Source organism: Pollicipes pollicipes, unplaced genomic scaffold (assembly GCF_011947565.3).
Source record: "Pollicipes pollicipes isolate AB1234 unplaced genomic scaffold, Ppol_2.1 Scaffold_3447;HRSCAF=4054_pilon_pilon_pilon, whole genome shotgun sequence".
NCBI classification, from domain to species: Eukaryota; Metazoa; Arthropoda; class Thecostraca; order Pollicipedomorpha; family Pollicipedidae; genus Pollicipes; species Pollicipes pollicipes.
In genome coordinates this window covers 2,190,589-2,211,737 of record NW_023596297.1, presented here as the reverse complement: position 1 = coordinate 2,211,737, position 21,149 = coordinate 2,190,589, and the positions used below count along the sequence as shown (strand labels likewise).

At 57.0% G+C, this 21,149-nt stretch overlaps 1 protein-coding gene across 1 annotated transcript in view; it reads right to left on the bottom strand.

Annotated features, from left to right (window-relative positions):
• Positions 1-12,716: 12,716 nt before the first annotated feature.
• Positions 12,717-21,149, bottom strand: part of Naa15-16 (N-alpha-acetyltransferase 15/16) — a 68,008-nt gene continuing 59,575 nt past the window's right edge. The window contains exons 12-16 of the mRNA XM_037213857.1: positions 19,893-20,080; positions 15,965-16,073; positions 15,046-15,285; positions 14,597-14,691; positions 12,717-13,437 (exon numbers count right to left, since the gene is read on the bottom strand). Of these exons, the coding sequence (XP_037069752.1) occupies positions 13,228-13,437; positions 14,597-14,691; positions 15,046-15,285; positions 15,965-16,073; positions 19,893-20,080 (842 nt within the window). The 3' untranslated portion in view covers positions 12,717-13,227. The remainder of the gene's footprint in view (positions 13,438-14,596; positions 14,692-15,045; positions 15,286-15,964; positions 16,074-19,892; positions 20,081-21,149) is intronic.

Sequence of the window (21,149 nt, the reverse complement as noted above, 5' to 3'; positions counted from 1 at the left end):
GTGGACAAAAATGGTTTCCCAAGCGAAAAACGCCTGTATGTGGACAAGCCTCTGTTTCCCTGTAACTGCCATCGATTCCGGTGCACTTGTCTGAATAGCCATTCGATCGTGGGCGCTGACAACGTCTTCTTTTTCAAGTCACTGACCCTAAGATTCCATCAGTTGTAACGTGAAACTTCCCCCGATTATGAGTCAAGTATTAAGTGACTGGACAAGAGCATAAAAAGTAATTACGCTTCATTATACGTAGACTGGCCGCTCGGATTCCAGAACAGAAGGCGGGACAAGGTCATTTGATATGGTCCATTAGTCTAACGTCCAAGACAAATGGCCTCATTTCAACGACGGGCTGCCACGACCGCTTGCAAGACCATGGTTGTATTTCTTTGCACGGCCTATGGCCTGTATCTCCCAGTGATCTCAATTTGTTACATACCTCTGCAGCGTGTCGCACCTTCTAATGATAGCGCGATGTTCTATCCAACTCGTGTCCTTGAAACATTCTCCGATTTTCTTCTGTCATGCATTTAAGTATACCAAGTTCTGACACTGCTCCTTCGTCGGTGCTTGGTGTAGTTTAAGTTTCTCAGGCAATGAAAAAATAAATGTCCGAAATGCCGGTCTCTAACCTCGCCGTGATTTAAGCCATGAGAATTAAAAAATGTTCGAACTGCCGTCCTCGCCTGGTGTGCTTATATGAACGCAACGACCTATCCGCTTAATCTTCCAGCCGTGGCCAGATGTTAATGAGTTCTGAGATGGACTGTATGGCGTTGGGCTTGACGTGCACGCGTCACAACCCAGGAAGCACACAACCCAGGAGACACACAACCCAGGAAACACACAACCCAGGAGACACACAACCCAGGAAACACACAACCCAGGAAACACACAACCCAGGAGACACGCAACCCAGGAAACACACAACCCAGGAAACACACAACCCAGGAAACACACAACCCAGGAAACACACAACCCAGGAAACACACAACCCAGGAGACACGCAACCCAGGAAACACACAACCCAGGAAACATAACCCAGGAAACACACAACCCAGGAAACACAACCCAGGAAACACCCAATCCAGGAAACACACAATCCAGTAAATACACAACCCAAGAAACTTTCAAGGGGAAGGTCCTTCTCGGTTAGCTTGGTGATGGAACGCAGTACTTCGTACTTAGAAAAACTCAATTCGAATTCCAGCAGTTCCAAGGAGAAAATCCGGGTTGAATGCACAGGGAGACGTGTACCTGGTGAAAAGCCAAGCACGATGCACGCGCTCTCGGAACTCAGTAACACCTGACGCCAGCGGGATAAATAGCAGGCCGAAACGCTGTGCAAATCATAACACACCAGAGTACGACCATGACCCTGGCAATTATTCCACGCCCGATGCTGGTACCTGGTGGCGATCATTCCGTATAGTGTACTTTTATCGCATGGCATATTATATAGCTGCACCACCATATATTCATCAGCGGGATGTAACATTGTATCAATATCTGGCAATATTTATACAATGTTGCGATGCTGTTCCTGCCGTAAAGTGAAGCCAATGCTATCGATTCATGCCGCTATCCGCTCGATATAAATAAATGTGATTGGCAATGTTACACTTCATGGCCAGCAGCGCGGACAATGGTGAGCATCGCAATCGCTGGTATTGTTTCGTATGATTATCGATAACAGATCGCCCGGGCATGAGATACGTCGCAAAATTACTCTTGCTTATTCTGCGTCCGCCGCAGATAAACAATCAATGTATATCTGACGCGAATGAGCTGTAGGCTTACGGCTGCTTGCTTGTCAGAAGGTTTTCGCATCGGCCCAAGAGCTACATAAAATCCTCTTATGCGCCACATCATCAAATCAAATGATCTGTCCTTCAGGTCGCATCTCGGGTCTTTCATGGCAGATAATCGCTCTGGTCGACAAGGCTCTCACCCGCTGCGAAATAAAACCGGGATACTTTCATTACATTTCCATGAAGTGACACGGAAGAGTGGTAACAGCTCACATCGAGCACTGGAGCCGACAGAAGCCTAGCAAACGTTCGACGTGCTCGTGCACGGCGTGACGGACACACGCTGAAGGACGTGAGCTGTGCGATGGGCGTGTGGTGACAGCAGGGAGACAGCTGGCATGCCAGATCCTCAGAGCAGTATAGTATGGGGGGTTTATGGAACTTCTAGATAAATTGCCCTTGCGAAGTCAGCTTTGCTTAAGAAGTTCCTGTGGACAGTCAGTATCAGGCTGGAAAACGTGAGATGGACCAGTACCTGCGTTTCTGCATCCATATAGTGTCGCTCGCCTGCCGTCCCCCCTCCCAACCCCCCACCCCACCTCACCCCACCCAACCCACGGCCACATACCTGCGCAGGCCCGTGAGTGTGTGTGCACCGCGGCGGCTCACGCTGCCCGGGTGAGGCGGTCAGAGGTCACACGACGGGCACCGACAGCAGACCGCGAGGGTCTCCCGACGGATAGGACATCGCCGGGTCTCGGACGGGCACCGACAGCAGACCGCGAGGGTCTCCCGACGGATAGGACATCAGCCGGGTGTCGGACGGGCACCGACAGCAGAGCGCGAGGGTCTCCCGACGGGTAGGACATCGCTGGGTCTCGGACGGGCACCGACAGCAGACCGCGAGGGTCCCCGACGGATAGGACATCGCCGGGTGTCGGACGGGCACCGACAGCAGAGCGCGAGGGTCCCCGACGGATAGGACATTACCGGGTCTCGGACGGGCACCGACAGCAGAGCGCGAGGGTCCCCGACGGATAGGACATCGCCGGGTCTCGGACGGGCACCGACAGCAGAGCGCGAGGGTCCCCGACGGATAGGACATCGCCGGGTCTCGGACGGGCACCGACAGCAGAGCGCGAGGGTCTCCCGACGGATAGGATATCGCCGGGTCTCGGCCCTCTCGAGCCGCACGGCCCCCTTCACTTGTTGAGCGGCGTTTGTGCCAGGCTGTGACGTCTAGGACTGATGCTTGAAGAGCTGAGGGGATACCCGAGCCGATTATGTTCGAGCAGTATTGCTTATTCGCTATGTTCGAACGGTTGTTGATGAAGAGACCGTCTGACGCACTCATTTTACCTTTTCGATGGGCTTTGGGTGCATGCTTTAAATATTTCTCATGTCAGATTTTTCCGTGAAATCCAAGGTGTTTGCTATGCGGATTAGATTGGACAATGAGTTCTCACAAACGTGCCGAGATATTCAGACGGGCGTTGGGGGCGAAACACAGAGTGATTGCCTCAGTTTGAAGGAGTCAGAATGTGCGACTGGGCAAACAATTGGAAAGACCAGAATTAAACGTAAGGAGGACAATTAAAGCGATCTGGCGGCAGAGAAGATAAGACTAATGGGCCTTTTAAGCATATTGGACCATTTTTAAGTATACGAACCTTATCCGATGAAACGTCCTTTAAGGTCGCTTGACATTAATTACTCCATTTGGTTTCAGATTGCCCTTTTGTGCTTTCCCGTGAATACTGACTTGTGGTCTTAAATGCCATAAAATGCCGTGATAATGAGAGTGCAACATAAAATACTGAAAATGGCTTAATGCGCTAAAAATCATGCTTCACTGCAACAGACTTTCAGTAAAAAAGGAAGATCAGCTAGATCGCTTATTCTATTTCTTTCAGTTTTCTTATGAACGCTAATGAACCTCTGCATCACGTGAATCAGTAATCAATAGTGACAGTCGGCATCCTTGACGAGTGCTCGTTTTCTTCCAGAATGTCAGGAAACCGATTAAGTTCGCATAAGGAATTCATAAAGCAGTTGCTCGGTTAAGAAGACACTGAGATGAATTAGATATTACTGTTAGCGTTTCTAGCAGGATGAATTGCAAAACAGGTTGCTGAAATTGCCGATACCTCCTGAAAAAGTAGCTAAGAAGCGTAGCTTAGTGACTGTGTAAATGGTATAGGGCCTTAAATATCAATTATTGAGTTCGGTGGTTGCAAACATTTTATAAGAGTGGACGCATCAGACCATTTTATTTTTTAATTAGTTTTAGATGTACTACAAACATAAACAATCAAATAAGAAGTCATATAGGCCAAGAAATTATGCAAACATAACCATATTCAAAATATAACACAACTCGACAAACAGCAGTTTGGTAATCTGTGCTTGCATGCCTGCATTGCGTTTACACATCAGAGAATCAGAAAAGTAAACCTACTAGACATGTGGACGTAAACAGAAACGCCCACTCCAGAGGTGGAAGCCCCTCCCCCCCCCGCCAAGACTCTTCAAAACGCGGTGGTTGAGTTAGAATAAAGGGATAATCCATCTGAAGAGTCTGCATCGCCTCAGACCTCATTAAGCACGGTACTTAGCCGAGGGGTGTTCCCCAACTGCCCAATCGTTAACAGGTGATAGTGAAGGACCTGTCTGCAAGCAGCATCCTGCTCACGGCGATAAGCCGACAGTGAGTCAGCGATCTCACTTCGCTGCGGCGGCGAGCGGCTCCGCTTATCATGACACCTCACACCGCACGTGGTTCCGCTTATCATGACACCCCTGCACCGCACGTGGCTCCGCTTATCATGACACACCTGCACCGCACGTGGCTCCGCTTACCATGACACCCTGCACCGCACGTGGCTCCGCTTATCATGACACCCTGCACCGCACGTGGCTCCGCTTATCATGACGTCCCGCGCCGCACGTGGCTTCGCTTGTCATGACGTCCCGCACCGCACGTGGCTTCGCTTATCATGACGTCTCGCACCGCACGTGGTTCCTCTTATCATGACGTCCCGAACCGCACGTGGCTCCGCTTATCATGACACCCCTGCACCGCACGTGGCTCCGCTTATCATGACGTCCTGTACCGCACCTGGCCCCGCTTATCATGACGTCCCGAACCGCACGTGGCTCCGCTTATCATGACGTCCCGCACCGCACGTGACTCTGAACGCCAGGGGACGCCTGGCGTTGTTGCCCCGTACGCCAGCTGGCCCGGAACGGGGACGACGTGTTCGCTGTGAGCTGGGCCATTGTCTCCGCGTCACGATAGAGCTTAGCCGTGGGTAAGAAGCTTGCTTTTTAAATTAGCTGCCGTTGATTACCTCTTAATCAATGCAGGATCATGAACTAACTTGACTTTTTAACCTTTGCTCTCCGAGGAGAGGCCCAGACGCCCTCTATGATGTTTCCGAAACACATCCTGAACGATTTTGAGCAATGTGATGACCTCTTTCGCGAGGTCATACTGGTCTTATTTTGAGCAAAAGCGATAAACGTCGCTTATTTTTCCACAAGAAATGCACTCCATTCATATTTTGAAACTTCTCATGTCATTTCTATCACTCTGAAATGAATCGTTACGATTCTGGTGATTTTGCGAGGTCATATCATCTCGAGACAAACTAGGTCAAGCTTTGACTTTTGCGTCCAGATCAGGCTATTCGCAGATCATGCCCTTCCGTAACGTAAGACGTGCATCGATTTGCGTGTCGTGTCCCAACGATCCCACGGAGGATCAACCGGCATAAAAACTCTACAATCGCAAGTTTCACCCGCACAAGGTCAAGCCCAACCGCAAAATCGAAATATTCGACAGACGCTAAGGAAAACATACAACTCAGAAGATGAGGCCTGACATGACGAGCGTGCAGAACCAATAAAACGATATATGCATTCAAGATGTTTCCCCAATGCCCACGGAAGCTTCATCCCGAACCACAGATGAAGCGTTTTTCAGATAATTTGGCAATGGATGATAGATCCCTTTGAAACAAACGACACTCTTTAGCAATGCCCGTCATAGAGGAAAAGTACTAGTGGCTCAGTAGGCGCAAACGATTTGTTCCGCCATAGATATACGGAAATCTATAGCCATTTAAGGGTGACGTTTTACCCCCTCTGTTCTAACGGGAGGAGGTTTAAAAGGTACTAGTTTGACACACATGGTCTGGTTTGACCTATCAAAGACCACATTCACCAATGCTCAGACACACCTAGCAGTTACAGTTTGACGAGATGTTTGCAATGCCGTTTTCCGACTGACTAAGCTTTTTTTACTTTTGAAATTTTCTGCGTGTGTGTGTGGAGGGGGGGGGCTAAGGTTCTCGCCTTGACGAGCGAAGGCGAAAAAGCTCCCGCAGGACAAGGATCGATGCTACTGTATTTTCGCTGTATTTTGGCGCCATTCCCACGCATACCAGTAGGACGCATCGTGCTGAGTAGGACGAGCGAAAACAATAGAATATGCACCACTTGTATGCTGCTATCACGGGTGCTCGGCTTCAAAAGTGAGGCTAATGTAGGTCGTGACCATAGTCAAGGCACCTTAGGTGTTCAGTACCAAAAGGTTTGGCCAACGCATTAGAAACTCTACCGTTCGTAAGAATTTAGCAAGTGAAGGGCAAACGACTTAAACTACGCGCATTATTTCAGGACTTCAATTGCTTAAAAATGACTGCCAAAGAGTGTGGTCAAAGTCGGTAATTTGGGTCGATGTGACCAACAAATTTGTAATTTTTCATGGCTTTGAAAATTCCCAATTAGCGTGGATATTCGTCACCATATACAGAAATATACGCCAGAGCTGCACTGCTCATGACGCAATGCTTTTGGCTGAAGTGTTCACCTTACATTCGAGATAAGTTTCGCTAAGGGCGATAACGTTCGTGTCCAATTTAAGATCTAACACGCCGATTGGTCGGGCAGTTTCGAGATCCATGAATGACTCATAGCAGGAACATTAAGCTAGACCGTGCTACTACTTACACGCCTTCATAACCGTTGGCTGCTGATATCTGGCAAAAAACCCAAAAACGCCCCCAAAACGGGCGGGCCGGTCGTCTGCGGGCAGGGACTCGCGCCCGTCGGCACGCACCTGCTCGCACGCTCGACGAGACGGCTGTTCGCGTCCCCGCCGCCGGGACGTCGGGATTCGAGCTCAGCTTCTGTCCATTTGATTCAGGTTCTTAGGATTTGACGATTTCACGTTTTATAAAATCAACGTGGATTCGAATGCCGGGGATGGAATCGTGGTGACGTCTCAATGCCTGAGGAAGAGCCCGCCCGACCAAACAGGCCTTACGTCAATGCCTCACAATTCAGACAACGCAGTTCGCAAGGGTCCGCGCTTTAAGTTGCCGAAAACTGCGTGCACCTTCGATCAACGTTTGCTGCCGGTCAGCGCGGTCGAGTTACTCAATTTTCAAACGCTGTCATTGTTCAAGTGAGGCTCTTTCGGCGTGCGATCACATGAAACAAAAAAGACGGTAGAGCGAACAAAAGATGAACCAATCTGGTCAAGTGCAACATCCACACGCCGCCATTGCCACACCCCCAACGCCACCCAGTTTGGACGGGGTCCTTACTGTTCAAAGGGAAATAGTCCATATACAGGCCAATGGTACTTTTGCGGGCCATTACAGACATTTAGACAGAGGCTAAACACAAAGTGAATGCATTGTCGATAAACATGACGTCTGTTTATATATAACCGCGCGTACCTCGTGAGTTTAATTAATCCGATTTTGTTAATAGCTTAGTAAGTGCGCATACCACAACTGCTAACCTCATGTTGTTTTCGCTGACATATAAATATAATCTGATAAGCGGGGCGTTAGGAACTATGAGAACCGTAAGTCACGTGTTAAAAATCAAACCAAAAATTACTTTGTGGACATTTACCCCTGTATCCTCTTTCTCGCTTTATCCTCTTTCTCGCGACGCCCGTTTGTACAGGCAGACTGTATGTGCCAGCCACGAGTGGGCCGAAGTGCCCCCTGGTGGGGGCCCCATGCACACACCCCGCAGAGGGGTCCTTGTGCAGGCTTCGTCTCGGCGGATGGGGGCCCCGAGGTGCATGTAGTCCTGCCCTACCGTATCCATTCTACCTCATCCCATAGCCCTAAAATGATCATGATTGGCTGAAATGGCTGTGATCAAAATAACCGACCAGCTTTGTGGGCCTTTCGTCTTGGTTAACCAGAACTGAGGAGGAAGTTGGGATGTAATACCGCGGCATTGGATGTAATACTTAACAAAACTTTGATATGATTCATCCATGTTACCTGCCTGTTGTATGCCCCGTGCATCCTTTTTGCATGTATCGAGATTTATCAAATACTGTTATTCTCATTTTCATTGCACGCGACACCGATCGTAGGGCGTTGCCAGAACGCTCGCCAAATACAATATTTCGCCCAAGCCATGACGCTTGACACTGCAACGCAAGTGGCACAGTTGATTATGACCAACCGCATTGCGTTAACCTTGCCAAGCCAGACCATGAAATGGCCTCATGACATGCAACAAATGCACAGGACCACACGATAAGTGCTACGACCCTGGTCCTTACACGAAATATTAATGGGAAAGGTGGTTATTTCACCATAATGAAAACGTGGGCACGAAGAGGAACCGTGCCGTGGAACCATGCAATATACGTTGGCTGAAGGCGAGGAAATAAGCCTACCGGTCTAAGCGCCGCTTAGACCCCAGACCGCTGCGTTCTGCGCAGGATGGCGGCAGTACCTAACGACGACAGGCGTGATTTGAGCCTGACGCGGTTGCATCAGCTCTACTTGCAACTGAGTAGAATTACTTCTATTAAGAGCTCTCATGGACTACAGAGCACCAACGCATGAACATCAACCTGATTCCTCAATATCGATTGCGACACGAATGAACGAGCATTAGAAGACCGACTGCGCTGTAAGTGGTAAAGCCAAGCCAAGTCTGCGCCCCACGCTGACGAATGCATAGCGTCATCATAGCGACGAACTTCTATGGCTTCGGCTGGTACTGGCACGCAGGAGGCAGGCTCATGTTAATGGTGCAGTTGCAGCTCCCCCAGGTGCCCGTGTCGTCCATGGCAGCGCAGGCGCCCACGCTCGCTGGGTGGTCGGCGGCCCAGTGTGTGGAGTCGTCCGGTGGGGTGCCGTCGACCCAGAGCCAGGTGCCGTTCTCACCGGCCTGCTCCGGTCCGGTCCAAGGCCCGCCCTACTTCAGCTCAATGACCAGTTAGAAAGCGAGGTCGTCGATGACGGAGCTGTTGGAACCGCCAGCTGGGCGTCGGCCCGGACGCCGCTACAGACCTTGCTGGTGGTGTTCCGGTCCATCGCCATAACGTATTTGAGCACGAAGTAGCAAAAGCTGACGGACAGATGTTGTTGTTGTTGTTAGTTGTTGGGACACAGCTCACTGTTGGGACATAGCTCACCGGAGCTGCCCCCTGACACCGCCAGGCGCAGAAGCGCAGGGAGGAAGAGAGCGAGGCACACTACTGAGGCAGCGTCCCCCGGGTGTATGTTTAACGACGCGCGGACAGACACGGGGCAGCCGCGTCAGTGCGAGCGGGGAGCGCGGCGACGCGGACCCCCGCAGACACTTGCAAGGAACGGCAGCTGGCCAGTCGCCTCATCACAGGCGCGTTATCTGCCGTGGGCCGGTACGTGCTGAAGTGGATAGAGAGTGCGCTGGCGGGTACGACGCGGAGGGTATGGTATGAGCGCAGCTTGACTCGGTTCGAGTAGATTCAAGCGCTTACAGAGGTGGCGTCAGTAGATTTTTAATTTTAGTCATTTTGTCGCAAATAGAGTCAGCAAAGGAAAGTCGTGTTGTTTCTTTTTGCTGCGAAAGAAACTCCCTGCACTGCTATTAAAAAGTACAGCCGAGCTGCGAATGGATGAACACATGCCGTTCAGGACCGTCCGCTTCAGGTCTGTCGACATCAGCCTCCGAGTGAAGCCAAGCTCTTCATTACTTGACGTTACTTGACAGACGCCGCATCGGGTCAGCTTCATCGCCCCTGTGCTGCCATACTTGCCAGTGTCCTATCTGACCCCTTTAGTAAGTATCGCACCGCGGTATACCCCGCCTGTAAATTGGACGGTGGTCAAGTGCTGCCCCTCGCCAGTGCCGGTCCTGCCCCTGGCGGCGACAGGGGAAAGCTCCGCATGACTCGTCCCATTGACTGGCGCCTCCTCGACGGCTTCTGCTACCTCGTGTCCAGACACGTGCTGACGTCCGACTGAGGAACTGCGACGGCATCTGCGACGGCATGCAGTCCGGGGCGACGCTGGTGACCATCCACACAGACACCATCAACGACATCATCACCAGCTTGGTCGTCGAGCTAGGCTGGGAGGGCGTCTGATTAGGGCTGAACAGACCGGATGACGGCCAGGCTTGGTGCTAAACTGACGGTACCGCACTGGTGGGTCCCAGCCAGTGGGCCGCCGGCCAGCCTGTGGCGGCAGGAGAGCGCGCTTCTGCGGACAGCGCGGAGAGCCGGCAGAGCTGCAACTGCACCGGCCCGACAAGCCCGCCTCCGGCGCGTCAGTGCCAGCTGAAGTCACAAAATACCGACACCTGAATGGATGGGTCCCCCGGCCGGAAACGGAAGAATTCGTTTTGCCTCGGTCACTCCGGCGGCCGAATCGCTTTTATGTGCAAGGAGCATCGCTCCATTTTCAAGTGTCGTGCCTGCGTGAGCTGTGGTATTTGTTCGCACTATGCATTGGCTCTATCGGCAGAGTTATTACATACAGAACGCTCCGACCAACTACTCATGCAACCAAGGTGGGTGCTGTCGATTCGTCAGGACGGGGATAAATTAGTGCTGAGCATGCAGCAGCGTGCGCAGCCACACCCGCAATCGCCAGCTCGAAGAAGGGGGTCACACATACGCCTCGCCGCGCATCTAGCACCCCACTACATCCTACACTGAGCGACGCCGAACGAAACGCATTCCCGCATATTGGGCGCGACTCGCTGTTAATCCCGCGAGGCCGCCAACTTAAAACCGTGTGAATGCTGCGTGAGCTGTATGTCGGCTCAGGACTACGTGACCCCGATCTCCAATATCCCCCTGCATTGTACCAGCGCTCATGCGCGAGGACTAGGCAGGCCCTCGTGGGCAAGGCGGTGTGCGATGAACAAGACCTGACAGCATAGACTGGGTCGTCTGCTTTTGAGCTCGGAGTTCGTTACTGCGTGGACCAGTGCAACTGCTGTGTGCTCTGCACGCGTGGCAACATCAGCACGACTTGAGGACGAGCATGCAACCCCTTAAAACTACCTGATCGTACTGTCTGCCGCATTTATTTCCTATACCTACAGACAAGCGATTCGGCGTGTCCCCAAAACACGATTATCTACATATCCGGCTAGCCGCGCACGAGCCACGCGGAAGAAGCGACTGCGATGCTACCAACGATACTAATTACATTGCATTGCATCGCCGTGGTAAGACGTCGCTGTCAGGTTCACTCTGGTCGAGGGCATCCTTCCCGTCCGAAAGGAGCGCTGACGCACACAGACCATCGACCCGTCGTGGTCGCGGCGGGCCGCCCGGCAACCCGGGCCGCATGTGTTTCGGTCACGTGTCCCGTCATCGGACACATTTTCAAAGGCAAGTTTGGACCACTCAGACGTGCCCAGCGCGTTCGCCACGACCGCTGATGCAGTGCCGGAGAATGGCTAGGGCTCAACGCTTTTAACATGACTCATCCAAACAAGACCATGCGACCGCCTCTCTGCTCCAGCTCATCTGACAATCCGGCCACGTTCGGGCGCCAGCACTCCGGTCATTGACGTGCAGCGACATCTCGCGGCTGCACTCCCGCCGAGCAGGAGCGCGTCGCGCCGCCCCGTGCGGGCCAGCCGGCGCGGCTCCAGCCCGCCACGTGCGCCGGCGGCGGAGCGGGGGCCAGCCGGACAGACGGCGGGCGGCGGGTTCAGGGGGAGGTCGGAGCGACTCCAGCCCGCCACGTGCGCCGGCGGCGGAGCGGGGGCCAGCCGGACAGACGGCGGACGGCGGGCTCAGGGGGCGGTCGGAGCGACTCCAGCCCGCCACGTGCGCCGGCGGCGGAGCGGGGGCCAGCCGGACAGACGGCGGGCGGCGGGTTCAGGGGGAGGTCGGAGCGACTCCAGCCCGCCACGTGCGCCGGCGGCGGAGCGGGGGCCAGCCGGACAGACGGCGGACGGCGGGCTCAGGGGGCGGTCGGAGCGACTCCAGCCCGCCACGTGCGCCGGCGGCGGAGCGGGGGCCAGCCGGACAGACGGCGGACGGCGGGCTCAGGGGGCGGCCGGTCGGAGCGGTATGGGGCGCGCGACGCTACGCAGAGGGAGGGCCACCAAAGGCAGCAGAACCCCCAGCTGAGCACCCCTCGCTGGTGGATTCTCCGCAGGCAGACATGATTCGTCCACGGCGGCGAGAAAACACGACCCTATGGCGGCCGGTTGTGCGATGCACTTCTACACGCCTGTAGATAATGCCCACACTGCAGATATTCGACGCATTGTTCCGGTTTGCGCGGTGTTACAGGTTCGAAAACCACACCTGATCCGATCCGATGAGCTCAGACCAAAGTAGTCCCCAAGGCCCATGCATACGGCGCTGCGTGGCAAAACGAGGTCACAGCAAATATACCCCTACTCAGTTATGCAGGGTTCCTACGTTCACCGACAGTCCACAGCGTTGATAAAATAACATGCACTGATACATGCTGAGGCTCTGCTTGCTTTCGATATGCAACTCGGAAGGCCTGGTCGAAACTGATTTTGCTCACATTTCGTAATTATCCTCACAATTCATCCAGAATTACAGCAATACAGGTTTTTAATACGTTAGATGGCAGACAACGATGCGATATCCTCGCCATTTTCCATTCAACCCACGCTTCTCCTTGATCCTCACCAGACATTTTACGGCAGCACACGGTATGTTTTATAAAAGTTTATTCAATCGAGGACCGGCGAAATCTACAGGCAAACGGGAGCATTATCTGTACACACTATGCTGTCAACTCAAAACAATTATTGCTATAAATAAGGTCACACAAGACAAACTTAAGTTGCAAGACGAGGTGCATTTTCATCCAATCGTATTGGAGCAATAAATGAGGGTTCGACCGGTATTTCAGTGATTCAGAGCGATCACAGAGGTAAAATCAAATTCATTCCCGCCGTTCCGTGACAAACCAAGATCCTCCCGAGGCGGGAAACGGGACGTGGACAACAGACATTGCCGGATCCGGGGTACAGAAGTCGCCGGTCCCAGTGGCTGCGGATTAACGTCATAGACTAGCTTTCAAAACCCAGCGATAGTATGATACAAACTGTACAAAATTTCCAAACGCCGACCGCCGGCCAAAGGCGAACTGGTCGCGCCGCGCGACGGTCCAGACCGGAACTACCACTGTGGCGGGAGCCGCCAGGCGGCGCGCGGCGCGGGTCAGTTGTTCTCGGGCACGTTTTTGACGGTGAGCGGGCCGTTGTTCTCGGCCGGCGCGGCCGGGCTCGGCTCAGGCCGGGGCAGCGGGCCGCCCAGCAGCGCGCAGTAGGCGAATCGGCGCGCGCAGGCCGAGCGGTACGCGTCGGCCGCCGCCACGCCGGCAGGTCCCAGCTCGCCGGCCTGCATCGCCGCCAACACGTCCCGACACATCTGACGGCGACAGGGGCCCGTTCAGCATAGCCAGTCATACTGCACAGCAAGTCCGCTCAGCACAGCTAACCATACCGCACAGCTCAGCACAGCCAGTCATGCTGCACGGCAGGCACGCTCTGTACAGCCCGTTATACTGCACGGTGGCCCGCTCAGTACAGCCAGTCATACTGCACGACAGGCACGCTCAGTACAGCCGGTCACACTGCACGGCGGCCCGCTCAGTACAGCCAGTCATACCGCACAGCACGCCCGCTCAGTACAGCCAGTCATACCGCACAGCACGCCCGCTCAGTACAGCCCGTCATACCGCACAGCAGGCCCGCTCCATACAGCTGATCATGCTACAAGGGGCGACAAAACTACCGGAGACACTAACCTGACAGAAGACAGTAACGCACTGCACAAGAACAACACCGCGCTCGGGACTACAGCGTCGCCGAGGGCACACGAACAAATCGGCATCGAGCGCGGTCAGTGCAGACGAAAGTACAGTCCAGCATGGCGTAAGAGAAGAAACATGACGGGAGGACGGCGTCAGGTCGACACAAGTAACGTTACGTGACGGGAGGGACGCGTTAGGTCGACACGAGGAACGTTACGTGACAGGAAGGAGGCATTAGGCCAACACAAGTAACGTTACGTTACAGGAGGGCGGCGTTAGGTCGACACGAGTAACGTTACGTGCTGCAGCGTTACAGTCAGAGCTTGCAAACTGCACAAGGACGGCCTCAATTAGGTGATGTTGCACATTCTGCTCCAAGAGGCGGCACAACTGCAAACACCAGAAGCATGCTGGATGAAAAATACGGCCAATCGGTCTGAGCAAACGTGGTCGACACTGAGTGATGCGCACGCAGGCAGACCGCGATCAATCAATGGTGGATGCAGTAAGAGAAAAGTGGCGTTATCCAATCACGCAAATTGGTGCAGCGATAGATGAGAAAAACGGGCGGGAACGCATCTGCGGGGCAGGTATGGTAAGCTGCAGCAGGCATGCACATTGCGTGCGTCGATATCAGTTCGACACAATACACGCACAATTCATCCTACAAGCTATGCTGTAAGAGGATGTGTATACATGTTAATTTACTGCACTTCCGTTGCTGCATGCCGGTTGTGCAACGAGGGCCCACATTCAGAGCACTTACGCCCTTACCTGCCACGTGCAGTTGGGAAAGGCGTCCGGGTTGCTGACCAGCTGGACAGCCTGCTCGTCCCTCCTCTGGTCCAAGAAATACGACATCCGGGCGCCTGCCGACCCGGCGGCGAGCGGTCAAACGGCAGCCCAGCGGCGCCCGCCGGCGTGCCGGGCGGCCACGTCAGCTGAGTACAGGTGACAGGACCGGCGCGCCGCGACAGTGGCGGGCGACGGCGTACCTCGCGAGCAACGCTGCGGTACCTCGCTCCAGCCGCGACGAGAGCGTTGATGCGCTCCGGCGGCGCTCCCGCCGACTCGCCAGAGGCTCCGGCAGTGTCCGCCCAGCCCGTCCGCTCCGTCCGTGTTCAACAGCCCCGCCAGCTCCTGCTTCATCTCCCACCCTGGACGTGACAGAGGACCCCTCCTTTCCCCCTCACCCCCTCCCCCCACGTCCCCCTGGCGCCTACCCTCGAGCACGTGCGCCAGCGAGTCGGGGTGCGCGGCCAGCAGTTGGTCGTTGAGCTGCTGGCAGGAGCGCTCGCCGTAGAGGGCGGGCGCCGCCTGCTCCACCACGGCGCGCACGGCCGGGCCCAGCTGCTGCTCCGCCAGGTGGCGGCGGAAGCGCACCAGCTGCGAGTGCAGCCGGCCGTTCTGCGGCTCGATGCCGTGCGCTCGCTTCAGCGCGCGCAGCATCAGCAGGATGCGACCTGACGGCAGCGGCGGCGGCACCGTCAGCACGGAGAGGGCCGGCAGAGCGCAGAGCACGCCAGCATGTCACATACGGCGCCAGCGGCGCGCAGCCATCGCCAGTGAGGCACACAACCACGGTAGTAGAGGGCAGACTCCACCAGCAGCCATCGTACAACACTGTCACCTCGCATTAACCATGCCCAGGGCACAGACAACTCAGTGTCACGTTGCCATGTCGACAGTGGGGACCGCAGGCGCACAAGGTCGGAAGAGCGACCGGCGATGAGCGACATGGTAAGTGGTCGGCAACGACAGGAGGTGGCGGCTTGGCCTGTACGGTACCGCAACGGCCTTGCTTCCACACCGCGAAACACGTCCGTGGCATGGAAGCAAGACACCCACAACCCACCACACTGCATACCGCAAGACACGTCCGTGGCCACCTACACCGCTCCACGCCGCGAGACACGTCTGTAGCCACCGATACTGTGAACAATGGGTGCCGACCGCCCCGTCCGCACTTCTGTCAGCGACAGACAGCACAATGGGCGCCGCTTCGACTCCCACACATCGCCGCGCTGCCGTTTGGCGGCCCCTCCGCTCGCAGTGCCCGACAGACGCCCGCTGCGCCGAGCCCGGCCGGGCCGGGCCGAGCCGAGCCGAAACAGCGCGCCGCAGCCCTCAGCCGCCGCTTACCTTTCCGGTAGTATATCTCGAACGCCATCAGATGTGTCTCTATCCGACTGCCGGCCAGCTGCAGCAGCGGCTGCAGCAGCTTGGTGGCCTCCTCCAGCGGCTGGGGCGTCTGCGAACAGAAGGGTCAGTATGATGTGGGGCGGTGACTCACAACACCGTGCCGGCGCTGGCCCGCGGCACCCGCCGTTTGGGCGCGACGGCCGCTCGGTCACACTCACCATCCGCGAGAAGATAGCGGTGCCAGATCAAGAACGTCACGTGGTGCGTCAAAAATACGGCAATTTACGCAGCACTGAGGTTCGCGAGCGGACCGGCAGAGCGGCGTGCTTCAATCGGCTAACGTACCACAAACGACACGTGTCCTACAGGCGCGAGCACTGAGCTCGCCAGCATGGACCAATGGACTAGTCCGGGGTTGCCTTGCCAACACTGCCGTGTCATTTCACCCGCTGAGTTCCTCTTCCCGATAATGCCTGGCCTCAACCGTCGGCTCATTGATGATCTCCCCCTTCCCCGACCCGAGCGAGAGGAGCCGCCGCCCCCGTACGCCAGGCACGCGCCACCCGCGACACCACGCAGCGTTAACGTGACGAAACCATGTAACGCCGCCGCACGCTACCACACAGCAAAAGTGCGTGCGCGGGTCACCACTTTCGCCCGGCCAGCGACGGCGGGCCGCCAGCCGAGGATCAAGGTCACGTGCGACGGCCGCTGGGGAGGCGACGGAGGGGGGGGGGGGGGGGCATCTCCGACGCGAGACTGCGACGTCGGCCGACCGCATCGCGGTTCAGGCAGCGGCTCGTCATGCCGTCTTGCCGCGCGGAGACCGGAGCGTCGCCGCAGCCGCCAGCGGTGGCGCGGCCCGGCGCGGCCGACCACGCCTGCGCGCGCGCGGGTGCAGGCGGCTGGGCGCGTTTGCAAGCAGTTAGCCAGGCGTGCAGGGCAAGCGTCGCTCGACTCCGTAAACAGGCCGAGGGAGAGGCCGGGCGGATCATGCACAACAGCGACACCCACGCGGAGTGGCGCCCGGCAGTTGGCCGCGGCGGGAGGGGGGGGGGGGGGGGGGGGGGGAGGGGGCGCCCGGCCTTGGCGACCGCGCCAGACCCGGACCGGCGTCAGGGTTAGGGATGGGCGCGCGCCGCCGATCGCACCCCACTAACTGTACCACGCGGGCTTGAGCGCAAGGGCAAACACGGCGGGCTGGGCGGGGCCGCGCCGCGCCACTCGCCCCCGGCCGCCCCCGACGCACGCTCCGGACAGCCAAGGCTGGCTGTGATGGCAGCGGCAGCCGCGGCGTCATCTGGAGCGGCGCCTCATTCAACGGGGGACTTCCTCAGCCGTGACGCAGCCCCGACGGCGCTACTCGCGCGGCGCTGCTCGGCGCCCTGCACGCTGTCAGGCCTCCAGGGCACTGCCGGCCAGACAAGGCTTCCCAGCGCGGTGATGCTGGCTCGACACGGGACGGGCTCCATTATGCGCAGCTGCCGACAGTCGATCCGATCTTCCAACGTAGCTGCAACTGCTGAACCAGTTTTCCTGGGCCATGTTGCCGGTGAACCAGGGCTTCCTAGCGCGGCGTCTGTCTCGCTGGCGTCCTGACGCCGGCGAAACCACTTCCTGCCGGTCCGCCCAGCAAGGAACCCCGCCGGTTCCCACGTCCTGGAGCGTAACCACGCCGCCTGCACGCCACGGCCACTCCGGCCGGCGGTGTGACGTCACCGGGGCGGGGTCGCCGCTGTTTACACCCTGTCCAGGGTGGTGAGCCGCCGGCCGCGCCGCGCCCGCCGGTGTCAGCGGTCCATTAGAGTTACGGCTGGCGTGGCGGCAAACCGCGCTCGCATGCGACGAAGGTCGGTCGCCACGGCAGCGGCCGGCAGCCGAGAGGCCGCGGCAGGCGAGCGACGCACGCGGACGCGGCACAGGGCGGCGGGAGGCCGCGGTGGGCGAGCGACGCACGCGGACGTGGCACAGGGCAGCGGGGAGGCCACGGTGGGCGAGCGACGCACGCGGACACGGCGCAGGGCAGCGGCGAGGCTCTAACAGACTATCGAGGGATTTGAAGAATTTTCAGGCGGCAAAGTTTCTCTTGACCATAATCCGTTCAACATCTGCTTCAGCTAGCATCGTGTTAGGTCACTTATTCGTTGCTTCAGCCGCTTTTACCGTGGACAGCTCTCAACAAGGGGCCTCACAGACAGCGATGGTATTCAAATGTATTCGCATTGCTCTGACGGTGCAATAAAACAAGCCCGAAGGTTATGCCGCCTAGTTTTGACACTGGGAAAACTTGTTTGGGCTGACTAAATACAAATGGTTTGCCCGAAACGGCAGTCTGGGAATACTGCCGTCACAAAGCAAAGCCTATGTTCCGAATACGGAGACTACATCAGGGCAAGTCACTTTGCTCCTTTCACAATCCGGATTCAGTGCAGAACTAAACACCAACCCGACCCCAAAAAGCAAAGAAGCAACTAAGGGGATTGGCTGCCCTACAATAAATTTGACGAAGCTCATTAAATTTTCACACTTTTATATTATGCTTCGTATATATATATATATATATATATATATATATATATATATATATATATATACGAAATCCTGAGACACGTGAGAATATACGCACAGAGAATATACACACATACGAAATCCTGTCCCGCGCGATGAGGAAGGGGATATATGATTCTCTGCAGACCACTGAAGCAGTTCGCGCACAGCATCGATGATGAGGATTGGAGTTTTGCGGCGCACTGACTACGGCGCACCATTTTGTGCCAAACGAAATCATTTAACATGTGATGAAAGGGATGCTTGAGGTCATGAATACTAAATGGCACGTGCCGTCGACTGCTTCCGCGAGTAGCGTCAGCGGAATGATGTCCCACTGCCCGAATGGTGCATGACGTGTCACGGCCATCGGTGGCATCGGGTAGCATGAACGCGACAGACATCAAGACAGATACGAGACGCGGTAGAGCAAGCGAACGAGAGAGAACACAGACAGGAGAGGTGAGAGAGAGCGTTTCCATCTCCCTCCCTCCTCTCTCTCTCTCTCTCTCTCTCCTCTCTCCTCTCCTCTCTCCTCTCCCTCTCCCTCTCCCTCTCCCTCTCCCTCTCCCTCTCCCTCTCCTCTCTCCTCTCCCTCTCCCTCTCCCTCTCCCTCTCCCTCTCTCCTCTCCTCTCCTCTCCCTCTCCCTCTCCCTCTCCTCTCCTCTCCCTCTCCCTCTCCCTCTCCCTCTCCCTCTCCCTCTCCCTCTCTCTCTCTCTCTCTCTCTCTCTCTCTCTCTCTCTCTCTCTCTCTCTCTCTCTCTCTCTCTCTCCGCCGTTGCAACACAGCGAGGCTGAGTCGCAGCCACATGCCGAATAGAATAGCGATGGCGTCGGCCGGCGCCTCCACCTGTCCGCCCCTCCGCTGACTGAGTGAGCCGCCCAGCCCCGCATCGCCGGGCGCGCGGCGGCCCTGATGCCGGCGCGTTCACACGACCGTTGCCGGCGCGATTGACGAGGCCGACCCCAGGCGCGTGACGCGGTCAGACGTGACACCGGCCGGCCCGGGTCGGCCCGTTGCCGGCGCGGGAGGCCCGGCCGCTCCGACCACGCCCCGCTGCCGGCCACAGGCCGCGGAGCCGAGTCTCGGCACGTCTCCGTAACGTCCCGGAAGTCTCGTGCCGGCCAGACTTCCTTTCGCACCCATTCTAGCAGCGCACGCGTCGCCGAATACAACAGAGGTGGTGCACCAGGAGCCCCGTCTGTCGGCATCACGACAGAGCAGGGAGACACCGCCCTCTGGCCGTCTCCGGCTCAGAGCGCGCCGGCAGCAAGGCGCCCGCAGTGTGCGCCAGCGACGCGCCAGGCGATCCCGCCCCGCCGCCTCCCGTCCCGACCCCGTGCACCGGGATCAGCTCCGTCCGCCCTCCCGCCGACCTACCTGCGCCAGCTTCTCAGGCTGCAGCTCGTCGTGTTTGCTCTCCTCCTGGTCGTCCTTGCGCTGGTTCTGCTGCTGCTGCTGCTTCTTGAGCAGCTCCTGTTGCTTGCGCTCCTGCTCCTGGCGCTCCTTCTTGCGAGCCTTGCGCTGCTGTGAGCGCAGCTTCTTCACCTCCTCGGGCGACAGGTTCTCTGCGGGAGGACGGGAGGACTCGGTCAGAGACTCGGCCGCTGCGCTCCTCGCCCGCCGGAGCGTGGGCGGCGCCCGCCAGACGAAGCTCGGTGGCCAACATTGAATGGGAGAACAGCTCCCCAAAACCCGTCAAACGAGCTCGGACAGTGGTGCGAATTCCGCGGGGTCCCGAAGCACCGCCGCGTGACGACTACATCCGAGCTTGCCTCGGAGCGTCCGTCACGACATTCCCGAGCCGGCCACCGCAGGCTCCACAGTTCAGCACACGATAGCCGCCCGTGATCTCAGGGTCTCGACATGTAGCTTCGTGACGAGCCGCCGTCCGGCCGCCACACAGGGCTGCCGTCCGGCCGCCACACAGAGCCGCCGTCCGGCTGCCACACAGAGCCACCGTCCGGGTGCCACACAGAGCTGCCGTCCGGCCGCCACACAGAGTCGCCCTCCGGCTGCCACACGGAGCTGCCGTCCGGCCGCCACACAGAGCTGCCGTCCGGCCGCCACACAGAGCCACCGTCCCGCCGCCACGCAGAGCCGTCGTCCGGTCCCCACACAGAGCCACCGCCCGGCCGACAGAGCCGCCAGCCCCGACGGCGGAACGGGAGGCGTCCCAGCACGCTGGACCTTCGCAATGGGAAGCAGCCACGTGAGCAACAATCGTCCCGAACTGTGGCCATTTCGAGCCAGGAAGTCGGGGCATGCGAGTTCTGGTGTATTGTGAGGAGAGTGACACTTCTCAGGTACTCAAGGCACGATAACCGACAGGGGCGGCATAAATGCACATCAAAACTGTTAGTCGGAGAGATATTGTACCTTGCATAGCTAAAAGCGCACCCGCCAAGCCCAGCTGGAGATGTTCAGAACTGGAACTAGGCTATGGCAGCAGATGACAGCACCACAAATTGAAGCCCGCAAGGATGTTGACATCTTTCAGCGACACTTCGGTTAGTACAACGCGGAGATCACTAACTCAACACCACGATGCTAACATCCTGATCACAATCCTGCATTCAACCAAAAATTATCCAACGTCACCAACCGCTCGTAGCAGGACACGGCGGCGAGCTCCCG